We start from the raw sequence: 22,504 nt of genomic DNA, 5'->3' as shown, positions 1-22,504 counted from the left end.
AATAGCAAAGGACTCCAACTTTACTATTATCCTTCGGGTGGAAATCAGTTTCGGGGAGTAAAACGACGCTAGTTTTTTCCCTTCTGAGAAGTTGAATAAAATATTAAATGCAACTACAGCGCTGTTTGATTTGAATAATTTGCATCTGTGATGGTGGAATGCCTCAATCACATGAACATAAAGATATTGTTTCGTCACAAGTGAAATATATGCCCACATTTTGAAACTCATATCTCTTTTCTATTATGATCAAAAGCTTTGGCATTGATTTGTTATTGTTTCGGAAATTATAGGTGGAAATTCTGCCACCCCTAATCTTCCACGTAAATTCTTAAACGCCCTCCACTCCGGATTGATTTCTTTACTCGCCTAGTAAAGCAAAAGGAAAAGGGTAGAGCATTGTCTGAGCTTAGGTCGAGTAGCTTCCACACTTTGAGCTCGTTAAACCTGTGTCGGCAAGGTAAGAAAATGTACAAGTGCCTAATAATCGGCTACTATCCTTGCAGAAATTGAGGCATTTTGTAAAAATTTGTGTCAAGTTCTCATAATATACAACTTGACGTTTCCCTTTCACGGTGGTTGTGTGTGCGGGTGTGCCGAGAGAGCGAGAGAGAGGAGTTGTGGATATTATTATAGCTCAACTGACCTACTGCCATTCCAAGGGCTGTCATAAAACAAGTCGAGCCTTAATGGGCCTCATCGAACACGTACAAGTTGTTTCCTTACTAGCCTGTTTAATTGCACTCAACACCATTAATTTAACATTTTAGATTCTCTAGGCATTTTTAAAAAATATGTTTACATTAATCAGATGCAGTTCTTGACGAGTGAAAAGAGAATTAAGCGTAATATCAATAATGAACAGCACTGGGTTTATTTAAAATGATTTTCAAATGTTGTTATATCTTTTAAAGCTATTCATGTACAATTTTCAGATTGTTTAGACGGTAAATCTTAACTATTTGCAAATTTAAGCGAGTAGACGACTGATACATCTGCAGTTAAAACTTCAGTTCACTTCACGAAAAACTTGACCATGGCTGCAAGTATAGCCTGACTTTTAGGTGCAATTTTTAGAAACCTCGAAAATCAAATTACATCGAAGCGAACAAGACTTACATCGGGAACCAGTTATAAGCTCATTCACTGGCACATCTAGATGCAGCATGTTAGACCGTACAATGGATGCCGAGATCTTTTGGAATAGCTTGCCATTGATACACATCTCATGAGGAAAACTAGGTGAAATTTGCTGACGGGGCACGTTCACGTAGATGTGCATCAACAACCCTCGTTTGTAGCATCCCAGTGATATCTAAATGTGCGAAATGAGCTGCACTACTAACAAGGCTTTGCCAGCTCAGGCTTGGCTTGCTCGCCCTTGGGGCATCCATGCCATGTATGGTTGTGCACCAAGTTGGGCCTAGGCAGCAACTGGTTCAAGTCTTAATGATGTCCACCCATTGCCATAGCCAACACGTACCACAACCCTAGGGACAGGGGAGTGGCCTTGAGAATTTGCACCCCAAACAGCAGGAAGTATCTCATCCTGGAGGTGTTTCCCCAAGTAAATACCAATAATTAGAATCAAGACCACCTTGTAAAGGAGACAAGAAAAGTCTACATGCAACTGTATATATATTTGGCTTGCGTTCCCGTCTGATAACCAGACTGTTCACCTCATAGATATAAAAGCAACCAACAAGAACCGAAAGCACATAATCATCCACCAGTTAAAGGACTCGAGGAATTCCCGCAAGCTAGAGACCCACACAAGCAACACATAAAAATGTTACAGACTTACAGTAGGCTTCCATCTCCTTTCAGCCAATTTATGAAGCTTTATTGACAAAAGAGGAGCCATGTCTTTTGACGTCGTCTATCACATCTCATAATTACATACAGAAATGAATGAACTCGATCAAACTCTCGCTTTCTCAGCTAATGCAACCGCAAAAGCGGAAAACCAATGAGCGTGTCAGTAATCAAAACTTTGGAGCAAAACCAATGATTCGAGTCTGCTGAAAGACATACAACTCAGCTGAAAATCGTCGAGTGCAGCATAATAGCTCCTTTTCACTCGTCCAACCAACAGCATTGGGAAGTACGTTTCAGGACCTTGGATGATTTTTGACAGCTAAAGCTGCTGCTTTGTACCACACAGCGGCCGCCATAGCACCTGGGTCTGGAACTGTTGCTAGTATCTCCCCAGAAACATATGTTGAGCGGCCAGCCTACAGGTCATCGAAACATTGATCATAAAAACCAAATTCTCAAGCATAGTCGAGCCAAGACTCAAAAAGTACCATGTATGTCCAAGTTATCATACCGGGCCAGAAGCATACGGAAAATTGTAAAAGGCAGTACCATATGCCATCAAGTATGCTAAGATTTGCTAACTAAGGACATATCATATCGTATTACAGAGTGGAAGACATTGATAAGATATATAACCAAAACTTTTAGAGAGCTGCATTGGGGGATCACTACGATCACTACGAGTCCCTAGAAAACAAAAGCAGCTGCATTGGAGAAATCACTGTTTTGAGTTCTCAAAAAACAAAAACACAGTCTAAATCAAAATAAAGGATGTCGAGCATTTGTTTTCAAAACATTTAATTCCAGTTGATGAAACAAGAAGAATGTTGGTGCAAGCTTTGCCTTACATCTTGCTAAGAACAGCATGTCACAACTTTCAAAAAGTCATAGTTAATGGTACCTGTGCTTGCATATGTTTGGTAGACTCAGCACCAGCCTCTGCTGCTTCAGATGACAGAAGGAAAGCTGTTGAAGGCTCATCTCCAGCACTTAGCCTCTGATAAATGGATAATATCAGTGTTCCTAGTGCTTGACAAGGTATCGACCAAAATCATCAGTTACCTCTTGTAAAACAGCAGATGCTGGAATGAGAGCATCCAACATGGTCCGGTAACCTGCTTTAGCACCTCCATATTTACTTACTGCAGCAATGGATGCTTCAAGAGCATCCGCCCCTGCATTGAGAATGCATTGTTTAACATAAAGAAGTCATGAGATGCAACTGATGCGGATGCACATCTTACATTTCTTAGCTGTGATGGAAGTGGACAAAGGTGAGCCCTCTTTTAACTTTGCATATGCTGCCTTGCAGAATATGTCATAACTGAAGAGAAATAAATATGTCAAAAAGACAAATTTTACCAAATGCACCATACACATAGCTAAAGTAGCTGTAAGAGATGACATGGAATGTGGGAGTTGAAAGACAACAAAGGAAGTTCAGAATTTACAGGCACGGTTTCTCTAATCCTATTAGGTACAGAAACTTGAATGTGTTTTCATATAATAGTAACAAATTGCAAATAGTACAAAACAGACTTATTCAGAAATTGGTCAAAAATTCAGACGCTAAATGGATTTTACAGACATGATTTCTTTCTTAAATGCCATAATCATGGAAGGCCTGAATAGTTTATTAATTATTATATGACAATGATAAATAGTAAAAAATACGGAACACACCTATTCACCAAACTGTACAACCGTTCATGACATTGACCAAAAGATTAAGAAGTTAAACACATAAATAAGGGTCAAATGGCATACATGATCCCACTGGTTCCTCCCATGACTCTTCTGATAGAAGCCCCAATTTCATTGATTGTTTCTGCTGCATCATTCAGTGGATAGCTGCAACATCAGACCGTATGATTATCACACAACTATGAGAAAGTCAAAGGATCTTCCGACTCTATGATCAGAAAATTATGGATAAATTATAAACTGAACAATTTTAAGTTCTGCTAGATAGTGAACTAAGCCCATCACATTTAGTATTTGAAAACTACATAACCAATACATATTAGTAAATAAGTAAATAACCCATTTCGCTAAAGTCATATGTAGCCTTACACGTTCAAAACAGAACCTTTTTGCCTTTTAATTTGAGAAACGAACACATGCAGACAACCTTAACTTCCAACCATATCCATATGTGAAGACAGGATACTACAACTCAATCCATTCTATGTCAGATAACTGCCATACACCACAACAAATCAAGCCAGACTCTGCAAACATTGGTCATATATGCCAGACAGCAAACACCGTCCTGCACAGAAGGTACATACAGAAACCAAAAACCACCAAATACATACACAAATGAGCCTGCACACATATATAACACAATTCAATTGACTAACAATAATATTTCAAGAAAAGGGAACAAAATGACTAAAGTCGTAAAGACATGCACAGGTAGATAGAGAAAACTGCATCGAGCCAACTCAATGAAAAAACAGGAGAATTCATGAAAGCATGGTTTGAACGAACTGGAAACGAAAAGGTTAGCAGGAAATAAACCAACGGAAATTGACTAATACAATTCCACTGCAAGTCAACATACAGGGAAAACTGGAAAGAAAGTTACAAGGTAGAACCAAGATGTCTTGAATTGATCCACTGGACAAATCACGAAATCACGTATAGCCACAAATAATGTAAATTCTACTTACACCTCTCAGTTGTAGTTTTCTTGCTCAAAAAGCAGACCAAAATAATTTAAGTCATCCAAAAAGCACTCTCAAGAGGGGCGAAGGGAGGGGGAACCCGCCTGGGCCATGGCCCAACCCCAACGAATTGAAAAAAACAAATTACATTGAAAAAATTGAAAATTTTTAGTTGCGCCATGTATGGTTTGGATTCAGATTCAGTTTGGCCCTACCCGGATCCAAAGGTTGGACTGTTTGGCCCACCCCTAAAGAAAATCTTGGCTCTGCCCCTGCTCTCAAGTGCAAGTCACTATGGTGTTGGGGGGGTGATTTCTCAAAAATACCTTGATTCAAAAATTGTGATACAATAAAAAAATGGCTCCAAAGTCAATGTAATTATATCAAAAGTTTTCCACTTTCCTAGAACATCCTTTTCTTTATATTTTAACGGTACTTTCCATTGTTAATTGTTTTAAAGTTTAAAATTAAAATAGTTGTCACCTTTTTTCAAAAAATAGTTGAAAGTTCAGTTTCAATATCATAGTTTTTGTAATTATTTTCAACTCTCAAAATTTTCTCCAGTAATCCTACATGGTATTTTGACGGAGGAGGGAAAAATGAAATTTCACTGTAAAGCAGCGGTAGGGGTGATATTTCAGTGATAAATTGTAACTGTGCACACCAACCCTTTCAGCAAATCTATATTAGAAATGATAAGCTGAGGATTCAATTCTGAATTTCAACCTGTGATTCCACATCATACCTATGGTAAAAATGACATGTCTAAAGAGCCTTAACTTTCACGAGGGGCATTTATGTGTCAACATAGCTAGTGACCTTTGTGTATTGGTAATCATACTAACTTGCAAAATTAACTGTGGTACAGATGTTCCCCCTTAACTACATTATTTACAAAACCAATTATGCTTACATAACTATGCCACATGGACGTGGCATGCAGGCTGCTTCACCCAACTCAGGTGCAATAACTGAAGCATCAAGGGAATGTCATGTGTAGGATGTAGGCACACCACGGATGCAGCCACACCAAGGCTATTGAACAATGCTGCATGTTCACTCGCATTCATGCAACATAGTTATATACACAACTTACTATGTTACCTAATTTCACATTGCCCATTTTTGAGGTCTCACAAGCAAAAGGATGTGGAAACAGTTAAGACTGTTGAATGAAAATGGGAAAGACATGGTTCTTGATGCATAAGCCTTTAATCATCGGCCAATTCACCATGGTTATCTACAAGGGTGGATTGCTTACAGAAAAGGGTGGACAACCAGAACCATAAGGTGGCAGTAGAATATCATGAACTAAATTCATGAGAAAATAGACAAAGAACATGAAAGCACAAAGCCAGTTAAAAATTAAGTACACTAAATATTTAGCATGTAAACATGTCGTTAAAAAGTCATATGGTATAGCACAAAATAATTAAACCAAAAACCGAAGGATTTTATTGGAAAAGGAACAGTTCTGACTTCTGACATGGACAATCCATCAAAAGAAAAAATCATGAAGCTATTAGAAATAAAACTTACTGTTTTTTCATGTCCTCAAGAATGGCTGCTGCACCTTTGTACATCTAAAGAAAAGGAAGATGAAACACATGTTACCTAAGTAGGAAACGGAGGGCAAAAAAAAGAAAAAGGTTTACAGAACTTACTGTTGTTCCACAATCTCCATCTCCAACTCTACTGTCCCACTCATTCAAATTATCTTTGAGGTTGATCATTTCATTTGCAGCTGCTTCTATGGCAGCTTCGAGAAGATAGCCTTGCTTGCTTAGTTCCTGAGGCCGACTTAGCGCCTGTCTCATGAAAGGAAAAAATTATTTCAAGGAAAGATTTAAATTATGTCAATCCAGCTCAGCATTTTGAATGTATATTTGAGTTGGTTCTTTATCTAAAACATAACCAATTCCTAACGCCAGTTGGATAATCAAAGATAACAAATGCATTATGTCATGGTTTAACTTAGAAAAAGAAGTCATATACCGATATTGCTTGCACCACTATTTGAGAGCAACTCCATCACATTTTTAAGTTCCAGCACCAAGTTATATACTCAACAGGAAAACATATTGGAACTTGATTAAAATGGTTCTAGCTGAAAGGTGGGGGTCACTATTTTTTCATTCAATTCTCTATCAACCATATGCATACCTTGTTTCTCTACAGAAATTCCATACCAATGGTCAAAAGGAGTATCAATCACCAAATTACAATGATAATAAAATGTCATCAGAATTTAAGTCGATCCTATAACTTAACATTCTTTAATGTATGCCTCCTCTACATCTTACGCTCTAAAAGGATAAAAAAGCATTATTCATACTTTTAACCATAAAGAAACTGGTAACAGGGTTTTCCCCTAAGGGTACTAAGAATTTGACATGCAAAAGCAAAAAAAAAAAATGGTTTCTAATTCTATACCATAATGACAAAAAAATCATTAACCAAATAAACCATTATCATTATGCTAGACAAAGACAACAGTGTACTAGCACCTCTTCCACAAGGTAGAAAAGCATAACACTGTTAGAATAGAAAGCAAAAATTTTCCAGAAACAATAATGTAGATTTTTTTATGGCAAGATAGAAAACAAGATTGATCTGTTCCAGAGAAATGAACATCACCTCATCTATCCTTGAACGTGATTGTGGAAGAGGAACTGGAATCTTAGCAGGTGGGTGATTTCCTGCAGGCACAGGCATTCAACCATAAAAAACTTTCACATACCTAACTCATATTTGGCTGCAACTTAAGCATCTAGGACAATAATGTCATGAAAAGCAACAATAAGGTTGAAGTGAAGAAACAGATAAGGGAACAAGTTTTCAAATTTTCAGCCTAAAACCATTTACAAACAAAGAGTGAAGGTTTACATTCCTACCATCAACTCCAACAGGCCAATATGGAGCTTTAGTTGGTGCATCCAAACATTCCAAAATGGCTTGGTCTGCCATCATAACTGAAATAGAAAACCCTACAAAAAGCACTTATTAGCATTGATGAATTCTAGCATATATATATGTATATATATATATATATATATATATATATATATATATATTCCTTTGACAAGCACACCTGCCATATCAAGAGACGTCATAAAAGATCCAGTATAAACTCTATCAACAGCAAGCCCATGTTCCAACTGCAACTCAGGCACAGCCTTTCTTGCCACAATCATAAGCTCCATCACAGGTGTGGCACCTAATCTTCAAAATATATAAAGTGAAGAAGAAAAAGGGAAGGAGAAAAATAAGAAGACATCTATGCATCAAAAACACGTCATTTCCAAGTTTGTTACAAAAGACATTTAAAATCTTTCTGTATTAATGTTTTATCAATTACATCAATAGACTATAAGAAATAAATAGATTCCCTAAAGCCTTCACAGGAAATTAAAGATCATAAGTCTGGAGGCTTTTCTAAATAAGCTAAGGACCAAGTTCTTATATGATATGGTTCAACATCAGCCATCTACCAATTATGAAGACGTGGATCTGATTACGGTATGTTTCTGTGGAAGTATAGCCTAAATAACAGAAGAAAATAAAACATGGAAAGAACTGCCAAGCATGTGCACACTCACCCGTTAACCATGAGTACAACTCTGCTTCCCCGTGTGATTGGCACATAATGTGTTTCCTGTGATAATGTAGATGTAAAAAGACATTTGTCAATATCACCAACCAAAAAGGTATGACAAGCATACCAGAGAAAATCATGGCAAACCAGATCATTGAACAAACCGTTGACAGAATTTGATTCAACACATGAGACACCACCACATCCACAGGCTGAATGTCCGCCACAGCAGCTCCAGGTTCTCCATGCTGAAAAAGATCATGACAACAGCAAAACATCCGTTTCAAATCAAAGCATATGATGTAGGAATCATGACAGTTCATCAACATTGGCTATGTAAATGGTGGTATGGCAAGTTGGACAATCAGAATGGATCTTGTCTCAAACTTCATCTGTTTGAGTTTGATGTAAGCATTGTTAGCGTATGGAGGTTCGGGTCTATTCAGACCCGATCCACTTGTTTTCTAATCCACACGCCTAAACATACTAGGCGGTGGCACATCTGTAAATGTTATATAATTTGTGTACATTTTGTTATAACCTGATTAGGTTTATTCTTTAATATAGCTTAAGGATCACACGGCTAAAACGGCCGGTGACTCTCTTTCTCCATTTGTCTTCTCTTCTACTTCTTCTTCTCATTCTAGCAGATTTCAGACAGAGAGACGTGCATAAGCAAAGATTCTTACATGGTATCAGAGCCAGGTTCCCTCGTCCTCCGGTGAGTGGTTTCAGTTTGACGTGATTATCCCTAATCTGCCCTAAGTATTCATTTCTGGCGTGGATATCCCTCATTTCTGTTTCTGCCTTGAATCTTGTGTGATTTGCCCTAAATCCATTTGCCCTAATTTCAGTCCGTTTTTGCCCTAATTCTGTTTTCTGCCTCACGTTGTCTGCCCTAATCATCTTTATTCAGTCATGGATCAGCCGACGCCCTCTCTTCTATCCTCCAGTTTTCTCTCCCAACTTATTTCCCAAAAATTGAATCATAGTAACTATTTGACTTGGAAACGTCAAATTGTTCCATTTATTAAAAGTCATAGACTCTATGGCTATGTCACACGGATACGGCAGAATGGTTCAAGTACCGGCGTCGACACGCCGACACGGGGATCCCGACACGGCGATACGGCTGGATACGTTTTGGATCGGGTCTGGGTCAGACCCGATCCAAACCACTTTTATAACCGATTTTTTAACCCGTTTTGTTTTACGCATTAACACTTACCCTCGACGGTCGACCTTCCTTTACCCTCGACGGCTTCCGCCGCAGGCTGGCAGCACAGTTCGGCAATGGCGGGCGACGGCGACGACCTCCGGCGACTTCCGGTGGCGTCCGGCGGCAGCCGGCGACAGACAGGTAAGTGTTTCTTTTGTCTATTATTTTCGATATTAGAAGTTAGGGTTTCAACTTTTATTTGGGGATTTTTTAGATTGGGTATTTCTTGCCGATTTGGGGATGTTTTTGGTTTAGAATCATATTCTTCAATGCTATGTGCGATGTTTTATTTCACTGTTTCATAAATTTTATGTTCATTATACGTTTTTTCCATCTTTCTTTTATGTTTAATGTATATTGGATATTTCTTGCCGATTTGGGGATGTTTTGGTTTGAAGATTGGACGGTTTAGAATCATATTTTTCATCTTATGTGCGATGTTTTATTTCACTGTTTCATAAATTTTATGTTCATTATACGTTTTTTCCATCTTTTTATCATTTTTATTTTTTTTGAATTTAATATTCGCCGTGTCCGCGTATCCTAAAATTTTGAAACTTGCCGTATCCCCGTACCCGTACCCGTACCCACAGGATACCCGTACCCGTATCCGTGTGACATAGCTCTATGGGCATATCGATGGCACTACTCCAGCACCTCCAAAATATATTTACCGTGAAGTGAAGAAGACCGTAGTGGGAGATCAAGCTATTGGGGCTTCGGCTGGAAGTGAAACTAGCATTGAATATGATACTCTTACGGAAAGTAATCCTGAATATGATGTTTGGCTGGCCCACGACCAGTCACTTGTCGCATATATTACTTCTACCTTGTCAGAGGAGGTATTAGGAGGCATTGATGATGATTTGACAGCCTTAGAATTGTGGTCTACCCTTGCCACAACGTATTCTCAAGTATCGGAAGCACGGTTTCTGCAATTAAGAAGACAATTTCAGGATATCAAGCGTGGGACGCGTACAGTTTTGGAATATCTGAATGAAATAAAAAACGTAAGTGATCAACTTGCTGCCATTGGACATCCTGTCAGCGATAAAGACAAAGTGCAACAAGCCTTGAGTGGCCTGGGAACAGAGTTTGATATTTTTTGCACAGCCTTGGAGGTTTTACCTATCCTCCCATCTTTTGAAGATCTGAAAGCCAAGTTATTTCAACACGAAGCTAGTCGTGTCCAGCGACAGAATTTGACTTCTCCCAACAGCCACAATGTATTGATCACAGGAACACATGCATTGCAAGGGAATCGTACTCGACCTTGGACTCCTCAGGCAGGAATGGGAAGAGGGATTCTCCCGACACCACCAGGCATGAATACTACTGCTGCCACATCTAGAAGGGTTCCAACTTGCTTTTATTGTAATAAGAGGGGACATGTGAAATCAGAATGTTGGCACAATCCTCAGAATAAGAATAATCAAGTCAGGCATGAAAACAAGGCAGCAGCAGGGTCCGTTTCATCCTCATCTAGCTCAAATCCAACATCAAATGTTTCATCGGAGGTGCAACAACTTCTTATGACAGCCTTATCTAAGCTCCACTTGAAGCAAAATGAGCAAGGAGAGTGGTATGTGGACTCTGGAGCAGCAGCCCATGTTACTGGTGACACAGGTACTTTATCTAGTGTTTTCCCTTATTTAGATCAAGGCTCAGTTGTCACGGGAGATGGTTCCCATCACACAATATCGCACATTGGAAATGCACAAATATCTATGGGTTCCTCTTCCATTCCATTAAAGGATGTCCTTGTTGTTCCAAGTGTCAAGAAAAATATTATCTCAGTGTCCAAACTGATTGATGATACTCACTCCTTTGTTGAATTTACACCGTCTTCTGTTTATGTCAAGGATGCTCGAACCAAGAGGACGTTCGCTGAGGGCACTCGCAAAGGCGACATGTATGTCCTTGAAGAAGCTCCAAAGTTGTCAAAATCTCACTCATCAGATCCATCCTTTTCAATTCATAGTGAAATCAATGTCGCAGAATATAATAAGCCATCCATTTGGCATGGTCGGTTAGCTCATTGTAGTCAGTCTTTTGTTCGAAGTCTTGTTGCAGACGGGCTCTTAGATAAGTCCAGTCTGAGTTCAGTCAGTGAGTCCAGCATGTGCTCGAGTTGTCATCTCTGTAAGAGCCATGCCCTTCCCTTTCAATTAATAAATAAAAGAGCTTCAAAGGTTTTTGACACTATACATTCCGATGTTTGGGGGCCTGCTCCAATTCCTTCTTCTTCTGGGAGTAGATATTATGTTATTTTTATTGATTCATATTCCCGATATACTTGGATTCACTTCATCAAACACAAATCAGAAGTCTTCCGCCTGTTTACTCAATTTCATGCTTTGGTTCGGAACAAATATTCCAGCAATATTGTGCATTTTCAATGTGATGGTGGTGGTGAATTTATTTCTAATGAATTTACTGAGTATCTACTAGATAATGGGATCACTACACAAACTTCATGCCCGCATACACCTCAGCAAAACGGAATTGCTGAAAGGAAACATAGGCATATTGTTGAAAGCGCCCTTAGCATGATGCATGACACAGACTTACCTATGACATTGTGGACCGAGGCTTTTCATACAGCTGTTCATGTTATAAATCGACTGCCATTGGCTTTGCTTGATGGAAAATCTCCATTTTTTCTATTACATCAAGAACAGCCGTGTTATGAAGATTTACGTGTTTTTGGATGTGTGTGCTATGTACATGTTGATGTTTCCTTACGAAACAAATTTCAAGATCGTGCTGTTTTGTGCAGATTTATAGGGTATGCAGAAAATTACAAGGGTTATAGGTGTTACAACCCTAAAACTGGGCGTGTACATATTTCACGGCATGTTGTTTTTGATGAAAGCAGGTTACAGGACTCCAAGGCAACTTCTTTAACACTCAAGGACAAAAATGAGGTTTATGATACTTGGTTACATGCTGAAATCTTAAGACAAGGGGCGGAAAAGTTGAATGAACACAAGGAGCAAGCTGTTAATGAACCCGAAACACCTGTCAGTAGCTCCTTGGACAGCGTGCCTCCATTTCCTCAACCCAATGATCCACCTCCATATAATCGATTTTCAGGCCTGGTGTATTCTAGGCGATCAGTTCCTACGGCAGAACCTACCGCAGTTCCACGCCAGTCACAACGCGTGAGACATCCTATTGATAGATGGGTGAGCTATAACACTTTTTCTTTGGATTTTCAGTTGTTTATGACAGAAGTCAACAAAAAGGTGGAACCAAAATCTTATCACCATGCGAGTAAGGAAAAATGTTGGGTTGAAGCTATGAATGAGGAAATGGCAGCCTTACATGAATGTCAAACTTGGCAGATTGTTCCTCGTCCAAATACTAAGAATGTTGTAGGTTCTAAGTGGGTTTACAAGCTGAAATATAAGCCAGATGGTAGCATTGATCGACATAAGGCGCGTCTTGTGGCACGCGGGTTCACTCAACAATATGGGGAAGATTATGATGAAACATTCAGTCCAGTCATCAAGATGGGAACAATACGCGTGATTATTTCTCTTGCAGTCTCATATGGGTGGCCTCTTTATCAGTTAGATGTTAAAAATGCATTTCTTCATGGGATTCTTAAGGAGGAGGTCTACATGGAGCAACCCCCTGGCTATACTACTCATGATCCTCAACAATGGGTTTGTAAATTACAAAAATCTCTATATGGGTTGAAGCAAGCTTCTAGATCATGGTTCGATCGTTTTTCTCATCATATACAACAAGTTGGTTTTCTCCGAAGCTCTCTCGATCACTCTTTGTTTATCTATCATTCCGGAGAAGCTACCACTTGGTTGCTTATATATGTTGATGATATTGTTATCACTGGGAACTCGACATCACATATATCCTATGTTAAAAATATGTTGAAGCAAGAATTCAAGATGAAGGATCTTGGCGAATTACGGTATTTTTTGGGTGTTGAGCTTGACAGGACAAATGATAGATTGACTCTTACGCAACACAAGTATACCCTAGATGTTTTGGACAGGGCAGGCATGACTAATTGCAAACCCATAACTACTCCTAGTGTTCTAAACACTAAGTTGACTTCATCTGATGGAACTGCAGCATATTCCGATCCTACATTCTATCGCAGCATTGTTGGTATGTTACAATACCTCACTTTTACTCGCCCAGATATAGTATATGCTGTAAATCAGATTTCTCAGTTCATGCATGCCCCCACAGAAGGACATATGGATGCCGCTAAGCGGATATTGCGGTATCTCAAAGCTTCTCTTGGAGATGGACTAGTCTACACAAAATGCCCCAATCTTTCTCTTGGACATAGCATATATACATATACTGATGCAGACTGGGCAAGCGATCCCGATGATCGACGATCAGTTTCAGGCTTCTGTCTTTTTCTTGATTCTAATCTCATCTGTTGGAGCAGTAAAAAGCAGCGTGCTGTTGCACGATCCAGCACTGAGGCAGAGTATAGAGCAATGGCTGCAGGGACCGCTGAAGCATCATGGTTACGACATTTGCTTGGAGAGCTTAATCTTCCTATTGCCCAATCATCATTACTATGTGACAATCAAAGTGCAATAAAAATTGCCTTCAATCCCATTTTGCATAATCGTACCAAACACATAGAGATTGATCAACACTTCATCCGTCAGAAGGTTGAAGAAGCCGAGATCGTGCCTACTTATATATCCACCAGTGAACAGATAGCTGATATCTTTACTAAAGGACTCACAGGGCAGCATTTTTGGGACTTGAAGAACAAGTTATGCATGGTCAAATCTCATGCACAACTTGAGGGGGGCTGTTAGCGTATGGAGGTTCGGGTCTATTCAAACCCGATCCACTTGTTTTCTAATCCACACGCCTAAACATACTAGGCGGTGGCACATCTGTAAATGTTATATAATTTGTGTACATTTTGTTATAACCTGATTAGGTTTATTCTTTAATATAGCTTAAGGATCACACGGCTAAAACGGCCGGTGACTCTCTTTCTCCATTTGTCTTCTCTTCTACTTCTTCTTCTCATTCTAGCAGATTTCAGACGGAGAGACGTGCATAAGCAAAGATTCTTACGATTCTTACAAGCATGGCCAAAGAACATATTGAGCTCATGTCAAGAGCAACATAACCCTATTCACAAGGGCAACAATCTTCATCTCAAGCCAACTTATAAAGCGCTTGGTTTGTTACAAACACCCAAAATAAATAGAAAAATGTGTCCAATAGTGTAACTGAATCTGTCAGGAAATAGAACGTTTGTGCAAAACTAAGAAGAAGCAGAATAAGCCATGATAATATATAACTTACGATCCCAAGACCAAGCTCCATCTTTCCATGACCCAAACGATCAGATGTGACCTGACCAGGCAGGGTACACACAGATAAAGCAACTCCCATTGTGCCCACCATTTCAGAAGCTCGTTTGGCCTCTGCAGCAACGTCGACAAGAGAAAGACCAGCAGCTGCAGCTGCTCCAGCAACCTGAATTGAAGATAACATACAACCACTTTTTCAGAAGCGAAAAGAAAGCCAAAACAACAAATACCAATTACCATACATACATACAAACATACATACATAAAGTATACAAAATTATCAAGTGCTAACAGCCACCTCCATAGCCCAGTGCCCACATGCACATGGTGCTCGCCCAACTCAAGTGCAGCAGCCCTTTTGACATAGCAAAAGACATTTTACCTACCATGATACACCATAAAGTATAATCTAATCCCGGACCACTAAACATGCTGTGAAATGGATAGAACAAGCCCTTAGTAAAATGGTTCAGGCATGAGACAAAGGCAACATTCTTCAAACTGCCTAGGGTAAAGAAAATTGGCATGGATCATGAATCACAAAAAACATGTAGAGATGGAGGTTACACATCCTATCCAGAATAGCTTTCCTTAGCAGTTGAACTTTATATGGCTTGGCTATTTAGAAGAGCTAAAAAACACTCGCTAAAAGGAGGCCTAACAGTAGGAGGAACAATTAACATGCCAGAACATTTGAGTTGCTTTACAAGAATAATGCTTCATGCTACTCATCAATGGGAGGTTTCACATCCAAATATAAATTCAAATTTGGTAGGTAATAGCAACATGAAGAAGTCAAGAACAAATAGTGAAGAAACAAATAAAATAACCAAATCATGCTGCACAAAACCATCTGAAACCTCCAACTATGGGAAACATAAAACAAAAAGCTCTTGCTTGAACAAGATCACATCCTGTTATGACATCCTACCATTTGAAGAAAAAAAATTATGAAACAGCAAACCTTTCCAATAAAAAGAAAGGCAAAATGCTTCTTTGACTAAGAATCAGAAAGAAACATGTCCTCCAGCTATGAATACTTTGATTTGACAATCCCCTAAGGCCTAAACTACAAGACTTCCAAGAGGCCAATATGAAAGCAAAAATGGTAAACTTTTTTCTTCTTATCATCATTGGAAGCAGCCATTAAACAGATCCTGGTGCCCCTCATGGGCCTCTGTTACCTCAAGGAACTTGACATGGGACTTTCCTCCAACACAGAATATATGGAACTGTGGCATGACAGACGAACTGAAAGGAGGAGGGAAGGGGCAGCAGGAGGGGAGGAAGAAAATACCAACTGAAAAGCTTTAAGAACTTTCGGTCATTTTTCAGATATCCAAAAATGTCAGATTCATCTGCCCATGCCACAAGGATCCAAATAATCAAAAACATAATCACAAAGCATTTAGTACCATAAGGCTTTAATGTCATAAAAGCATACTGCACAAAACAGAAACATGAAGTTGATTTCACCAACTTGATAAAATGAGGCATGAGATCTCGGCCAATGACACAGATTCTGCAGAAGTATACTTGAAGAGTAGGCAGAAAAACTGCATAATAAACAACAAATGTATCTATATATAATGCTCCACAATATTCCGCAAGAAACTCATTTTCAGAAGCTACTAAGCAGATTCACAGTTTCACATTTATCATGATAATAGGAGATTCCACATGTATAAGCATCTATATGCTTCAAAGAGGAGAGATCTACTAGCCACCAATTACAGCCATAAGGGGCAAACTACCACCATGCATTCAAGAAAAAATAATTTGAGTGCCAGAATTATCCAACGGCAGTAAAATTATACAGGATCAAAGAAGAGAATGTTTAAATGAAACAGCAGGGAGAAAATAACACCAACAATTAGATGAAAGGCACAAGGGGGTATTTAGATGAAATGGCATAAACAAACTTATATAAGATTTAGAAAAGAAAAGCACATTCTAACTACAAGTCATGTCAAAAAAGGAGCACAAAAGCATGACATTTACCTTATGAACAAGGACTGTCCCTGCCAAGCCTCTACGCCCAGCTATGCCTCGTGGTGGTGGAAGAGCACAGTCGTCTCCAACAATTACAGTCTGGAACATCAAATCAACATAAACTAAGGTAAGAGACCATCAATATGATGCAAGTGAACATAAATAGGAGATAATGCATACCTCAATCTTATATCCTTCAGACTTTGCCTGCTCTGCTGCCAGACCAAAATTTAAGCGATCACCAGTATAGTTCTGTCAAATACAGTTCACTGTTATTAGTGCCACCAGTCCTCAAACTTGTATAAGCAGAACTTGTTTTCATTCACATTATACTTGACAAGTTGAATGGTATAAAAAAAAAAAGCTACAGCTTCACCAGAAATAAGGCCAAAGTTGTAAAGCATCCAAATCATTCATGTGTCTGCCTTCACTAAAATTTGATATAGATCCTTCAACAAGATTTAAGTTCCAAGTATTGTCTAGAATATTGCCTTTTGTTCACAAAAAATATAAAAAATGAGAAAGTAAAGGAAAGCAAGGAAAGGGGAAATCACATATTTTTAAAAAATTTCAGATGGAAAAAGCATGCTCTGCTTTGCACTTTTAGCATTTTTTCAAGAAAAAAAGGTTTTTAACATATTTGAAGTTTTTTGTTCTTTTCATGCTTTAGCTAATTTAAATGTTGATCAATGTTTATGTAAGAAAATTAACAGAAAATTTAAAATTTTATTAATTTTACATTTATTTTTATATTTGTTGACTTTTTCCTAATATTTTCCAGAGAGAAACAAATTTTCAGTAATAACTATAAGAATGATGTTTGGGACAAATACAATGGTTCAAAGTCAACTAACAGCACAGGCTAGCTTAATTTCTATTACCTTAACTATTAGAAGACATCCCTTCGGGCCAGTCACAGCTCGAATTCCCTAAAATGTGAAACAACACATGACGTTGATTACTAAAAGATCATAAAATATTTCATGTGCCAAAGGATAGCAGGATTAGTACCGCTAAGATAGAATCAACAGGAGGAGAAGCAAAAATATCTCCACATATAGCAGCAGTTAGCATCCCAGGACCCACATATCCAGCATGAGCAGGCTCATGGCCACTTCCACCACCTGCAGACAAAGAATATGGATTTTTTAGATACCAATATCCATACTTTCTACTAAGGACAGCTAAAACAGGTTAGCACCTTGTAACTATAACTATGCGGGCATATGAAGATTAGGCATAGACTATTTCAGGAATCTTTTGCTTGAAGAGCAAGGATTTACTTGATGAAGAATTAAAGTGCACTAAATTTATTGGAGACGAATTGGCAAATCTTGTATGGTTTGTTGAAACCAGCTGTCTGAAGTCACTAATGGCTAATGCAAGAAGAGTTGCATGCCACACCAATGATGCAGATCGACTGAACTCTCAGAAAGAATAGGCGAGAATCAGGAAAAGAGAAGTTCAAAAGAACAGGCATCTGCAAAATGACAAGCAAAAAAAGTATTCCACAAGAAAATGCCTCAACATTCTCTCTTATAACTATATATTAAAAAAAAGACTAAAAACGGAAGCTGTGGGAGGGGAAAGGGAAAATTGCTTTCAAACATTGTCACAAAAAACGGCGTTATATTAAAAAAAACGCGTATTTAACGTCAAAAAAGTTCCAGACGAAAAAAACGGCAAAAAGACGCGTTTTTTTGAAAAAAACGGCAAAATTTAAAAAACGCGTATAAAACGCGTATAAAACGTGCATAAAACGATTTTTTGCATTTTTTTTAACGTGCGAGTGCAAAATGGCAAAGCTTGTAATATTTTTTAAGACATTGGCTTTTCTTTAAACTTGGTTGACCTTTTAGTGGCAAAAAAGTATTTTAACATAAGAAAAGAGGGCTTAGGGTTAACTTGAAATCGAAAATTTGTTGAGGGCCTTGAGCTTCGAACGTTCGAGTCTGTCTTGTCTTCAAGACAGAGAGGCGTAACAGGGCAGGCTTCTTCGAGTGAGGTGAGAACTTCTTCCTTCGTTCGTTCCTCGACCTCACCTCTCAATCGGCTGAAGAGAAGGGCATTCAAGATTCGGCTGGTTTCCAAATTTCGTCTGATCGTCTTCTTCTCGTTTTCATCATCTTCTCGTTTTCATCCGGCTGAAGAGGAGGGCATTCGAGATTCAACTTCCTTCGTCTCCAATCTCCATCTCTTTTTCATTGGAGCGGTGACAAGTTCTCTTTAGTCTTTCCAAGTTTCCATTTCGTTTTTTTACAACGTCACTATAGTATACATGTGCTGTTCGATTTTTCTTTTTTCTTGTTGTCGTATGCATCAATGATTCAATTCAATGCATGCCTTTGTCTCCATCTCATCTTCTGTTTGTTTCTAAAACTTGTTAGATGAAGCGTTCTTCACTGTCTGTTAATTTGTTGAATGGTTGAGGTGGTGGTGATAAATTTTTAAAGCCATGAAGGCAAAAAACCTTTGTTAGTTATGTATTTGTCATTTCATTATCTAATTTTAATGTGTTGCTTATCTAGTCATTTTTCAATGTTTCTTTTAATTTCTCATTTACTTTCTTTTTATATAATTATCAGGATTATTTTATTTATTTTTTAAAAATTTGTCGTCTTTTTCCCGTTTTATTCCCGAGATTTTCAGCTTCGCCGTATTATACCCGTTTTTTTCATCGCCGTATTATACCCGTCCATGTCTTTTGTGACAATGCTTTCAAATAACCTTTTAAAAAAATGTTAAACTAATTTATTCCAAGCAGGATGATCCACAACAATTCAAGCAAAAAAAAAAAGAAAAAAAGAAAAAAGAAAGAATAATCCTCAAAGCTCCTCAGAACAGTTTAGTGTTTGAACAGAAATTATCTTTGGGCTTAATAAAAGTGTCGGATACCAATCCAAACTCTAATAATTAATCAGACAGCTACACACACCAAATTAGATGGCAAAAGCAGGTGCAAGAGGGAAGGAATGGTGTGAAAGAAAAAGAGAGAGAGAGAGAGAGAGAGATTTAGTGCTTGCATTTTGATATGGTCATTACATTGACTTTTAAAGCTTTAGTGAACTAGCATTTCCCTAAAAATACATGTTTTGGAAGGAAAGAAAGAAAGACATTAACACTCCTAACAAACTCTATATTTCCAAGAACCTCAGCTGCTCAGCATCATTGCAGATTTCAATAATCAACCATAATCAATTATTTTCTTATAAATATAAACCTGAGAATGAGATATTTGACCTTGTCCAAGTTCATCCCAGTCTCAGGCCTTTTGGATTGTAAAATCCAAGCTGGCTTGTTTAAATAGAAATCCTTTCCTTTTCTAAAGGACATAATGAAGGTGGAGCCCCCTACATGTAGCACACATGCTCGTTAACCAAACTACTGAGCTTTTATGTCTCATAGCATATATCATATAGAAAAGCAACATATATTACATAAACAAATCTACATGGGCAAAGCCAAGATGAACACCAACTTTACGTCATCAGCTTGCCAATCGAATAGCTGCTCGTAGATAGGCCACCAAGCTCAGTCGGTAAGATCCACAAGCTTGCAAGCTGAACCCCAAGTCTCACTTTGTTCACCAGCTTTACTCGTCAAAGTCATAGCTATGACGCTCCACGAGACACGTGATACAAGCAGAATCAAGATATGACGAAGCATTGTCCATTAAATTTTGTAGGTATGATTTATCTACTGCAGAGAAAAAAAAAACATCCAGAAAAAAGATAAGTCACCAGCATAAGTTTAAGCACCTGAGATGACAGCAACCTTGTCATACGATGGTCCTGATACGTCAGCACGCAAGACAACCTTGATCTGGAAGATATATACAGTATTAAAGGTAAGCAAGTAGTTGAAAAAATTCAGAAATGCAGAAGGTACAGATGTAGGCTGCACGTTGGCGCCCACATCTACGTCGCCTCTAGTTCAGACGTTACCTCGGGGAAGCCATCCAAGTATTGCAATCCAGGATAAGTCTCGACCAAACCCTCAATGAACTCCGTCACAACATCTGCAAAAGTAACATCAACTTGAAAGAGTGCGTGGGTGTGTGTGTTTAAGCTACACAAATCTAAAACAGAGAGACTGGACAGCAGGATTGGGGTTCTGGCGGAGAACATGCCTTAAGCAAAACGAACAAAGTAATGAACAAAACACATTTTTCACTGAAAAACCATGCAAATTTTCGCATGAACCAAAAAATTGTGGATACATAGCCCCGATACTGGAGAAGGTAGAACATTTGTTCCAAGAAAGAAGAATCAAAAGAAAGGAATTCAGATGCTTCCAATAAAAGATCACAGAAAATCTGTTTTCAACAGAAGAAATACTACAATTATTTCAAACAAATTACAGAGCAGGACCTCCACGACTGTAATGCAACCGAGAGAAGGCAAAATAACATCAAAAAAATGTGAAAACATCAGAAGGAGCCCTGGTTATGAAGAATTCGGGCACCGCAGAGGAACCGGACGAATAGGAATGCAGAGAGGGAATTTGAAAAGAAAATGCTGACCGTTAGGATCATTTATGAGCTTCTTCCCTTGGAACGACATGCCGGAAACTCCGATTGTTCTCCCGGAAAGTATCCACACGCTCCCGCCGGCAGAACACGAGCGACAGCTTGCAGAGAGAGAGAGAGAGAGTAGGCGTGTGCGCGCGCGCGCGAGGGCGGAGGAGTCGGGAAGTTGTGAAACCCTAGATATCCGCTACAACGGAGGAGGAGGAGGAGAGGAAGAGCAAAGAGGAGGTACAGAGAAGGGGACGAGGGAAGGAGGGAAAGAAAAAGAGGCAGGGAAAGCGGGCGAACGCAGTCGCTACCGTCGCCCGATCACGGCGGGTCGCGTCTAACGCGCGGGAGCGGGGGCTGGGAGCACCATTTATAGCCTCCGGCCTCCAACCACCGAACTCCTGCTCTGTCCGAGGGGGGAGCGCTACATGAACTTATCTTTTTCACCTTGACCTTCTCCCGAAATTACGGACTTCTCCTCCCAAACGCCTCTTTAACCGCACCGTCCCCCGTTCAACGCGTGAGGGGCGGCGTCGCCTTTCCCCGTTTTTCCTCCCCTTGTACTTTTCTTTCTGGATAAGGACGGAAATGCACTGGGTCCGCGGCCTTCGAACCTTCCTGGTCCGACCGAGTCCACGGCTCGCTCATCCAGCTCAGCCTTTTCGGGCTGAGTCTGGTCGTGCGTGGCGCAGGCCAGTGTGGCAAAAGTTCCGGTCATCGTGTTTTTTTTTTTTCTCGATGGGTTTCCAAGCGGTTTTAAGGTTTTCCACGAGTCTAGTCAATTCGAGCTATACTTGAATTTGGTTAGTTAAGTTCAACTGAAGCTTGACTTGTTTGTCAAAATGATTCGAGTTCAAGCTTAAATTAGAACTCTAGCTTGTAAATAAGTGGATTTCAAGTCACAAAAACTTGACTCAATTAAACTCCAGTATGCTCAACGAGTCGAGCCAATTCAACTCATAGTCTCTGAAGAGCTGAACCTAAGTCCAATGGACTCGAGTATTAGTTCGTTATCGGATAAGGTCAAGCTTGCTTTGTTAAGATTGACTCGAGTTTGAGCCGAGCGATATATGAGTCGGCCGAGGTGGAGATCGACTTGGCTGGTGTATGGCTATAACATAAGGGTGTGACATGTGGGCCACAATCAATTGGGAGGCTTATCTAGGGGAATGGTGATTCGGCGGAGACCTTGTATATAAAAGTGCACATAAAAAAGCTCCAACAATTTAAATTATTGAAGCAGCCAGCCAGAGAGACGTGCAAGAACAAGAAGAGATAAGAAGAGAGAAAGTGCCACAATTAACCTAATCTAAGATTCCACCGCAAAACTTTGTTGAGCCAAGTAACTTTCTCCTCAAACAAGTATCATAC

At 39.2% G+C, this 22,504-nt stretch overlaps 1 protein-coding gene across 3 annotated transcripts; it reads right to left on the bottom strand.

The window, feature by feature from the left end:
- Nucleotides 1-1,617: 1,617 nt before the first annotated feature.
- Nucleotides 1,618-21,530, bottom strand: LOC116261893 (putative 3,4-dihydroxy-2-butanone kinase). 3 transcript variants are annotated; one of them, XM_031640821.2, is made up of 20 exons: nucleotides 21,140-21,530; nucleotides 20,562-20,635; nucleotides 20,376-20,439; nucleotides 17,629-17,741; nucleotides 17,499-17,546; nucleotides 16,798-16,869; nucleotides 16,627-16,716; nucleotides 14,618-14,791; nucleotides 8,247-8,330; nucleotides 8,087-8,142; nucleotides 7,579-7,709; nucleotides 7,382-7,474; nucleotides 7,125-7,186; nucleotides 6,152-6,295; nucleotides 6,027-6,070; nucleotides 3,586-3,669; nucleotides 3,063-3,142; nucleotides 2,881-2,993; nucleotides 2,720-2,815; nucleotides 1,618-2,234 (listed from the first exon to the last, which is right to left on the bottom strand). In XM_031640821.2, exons 1-20 carry the CDS (start codon nucleotides 21,177-21,179, stop codon nucleotides 2,112-2,114), a joined length of 1,785 nt encoding a protein of 594 aa, XP_031496681.1. In that variant the 5' UTR covers nucleotides 21,180-21,530; the 3' UTR covers nucleotides 1,618-2,111. The 3 variants fall into 3 exon arrangements, with proteins under 3 accessions (XP_031496681.1, XP_031496682.1, XP_049935820.1); XM_031640822.2 differs by lacking the exon at nucleotides 21,140-21,530 and adding an exon at nucleotides 20,096-20,228 and having other exon boundaries at nucleotides 20,562-20,633; XM_050079863.1 differs by lacking the exon at nucleotides 21,140-21,530 and adding an exon at nucleotides 20,101-20,228 and having other exon boundaries at nucleotides 20,562-20,633.
- Between the last annotated feature and the right edge of the window lie 974 nt (nucleotides 21,531-22,504).

Source organism: Nymphaea colorata, chromosome 10, assembly GCF_008831285.2.
Source record: "Nymphaea colorata isolate Beijing-Zhang1983 chromosome 10, ASM883128v2, whole genome shotgun sequence".
Taxonomy (NCBI): Eukaryota; Viridiplantae; Streptophyta; class Magnoliopsida; order Nymphaeales; family Nymphaeaceae; genus Nymphaea; species Nymphaea colorata.
The sequence above is the reverse complement of the archived record's forward strand: the minus strand, read 5'-3'. Positions and strand labels throughout refer to the sequence as shown.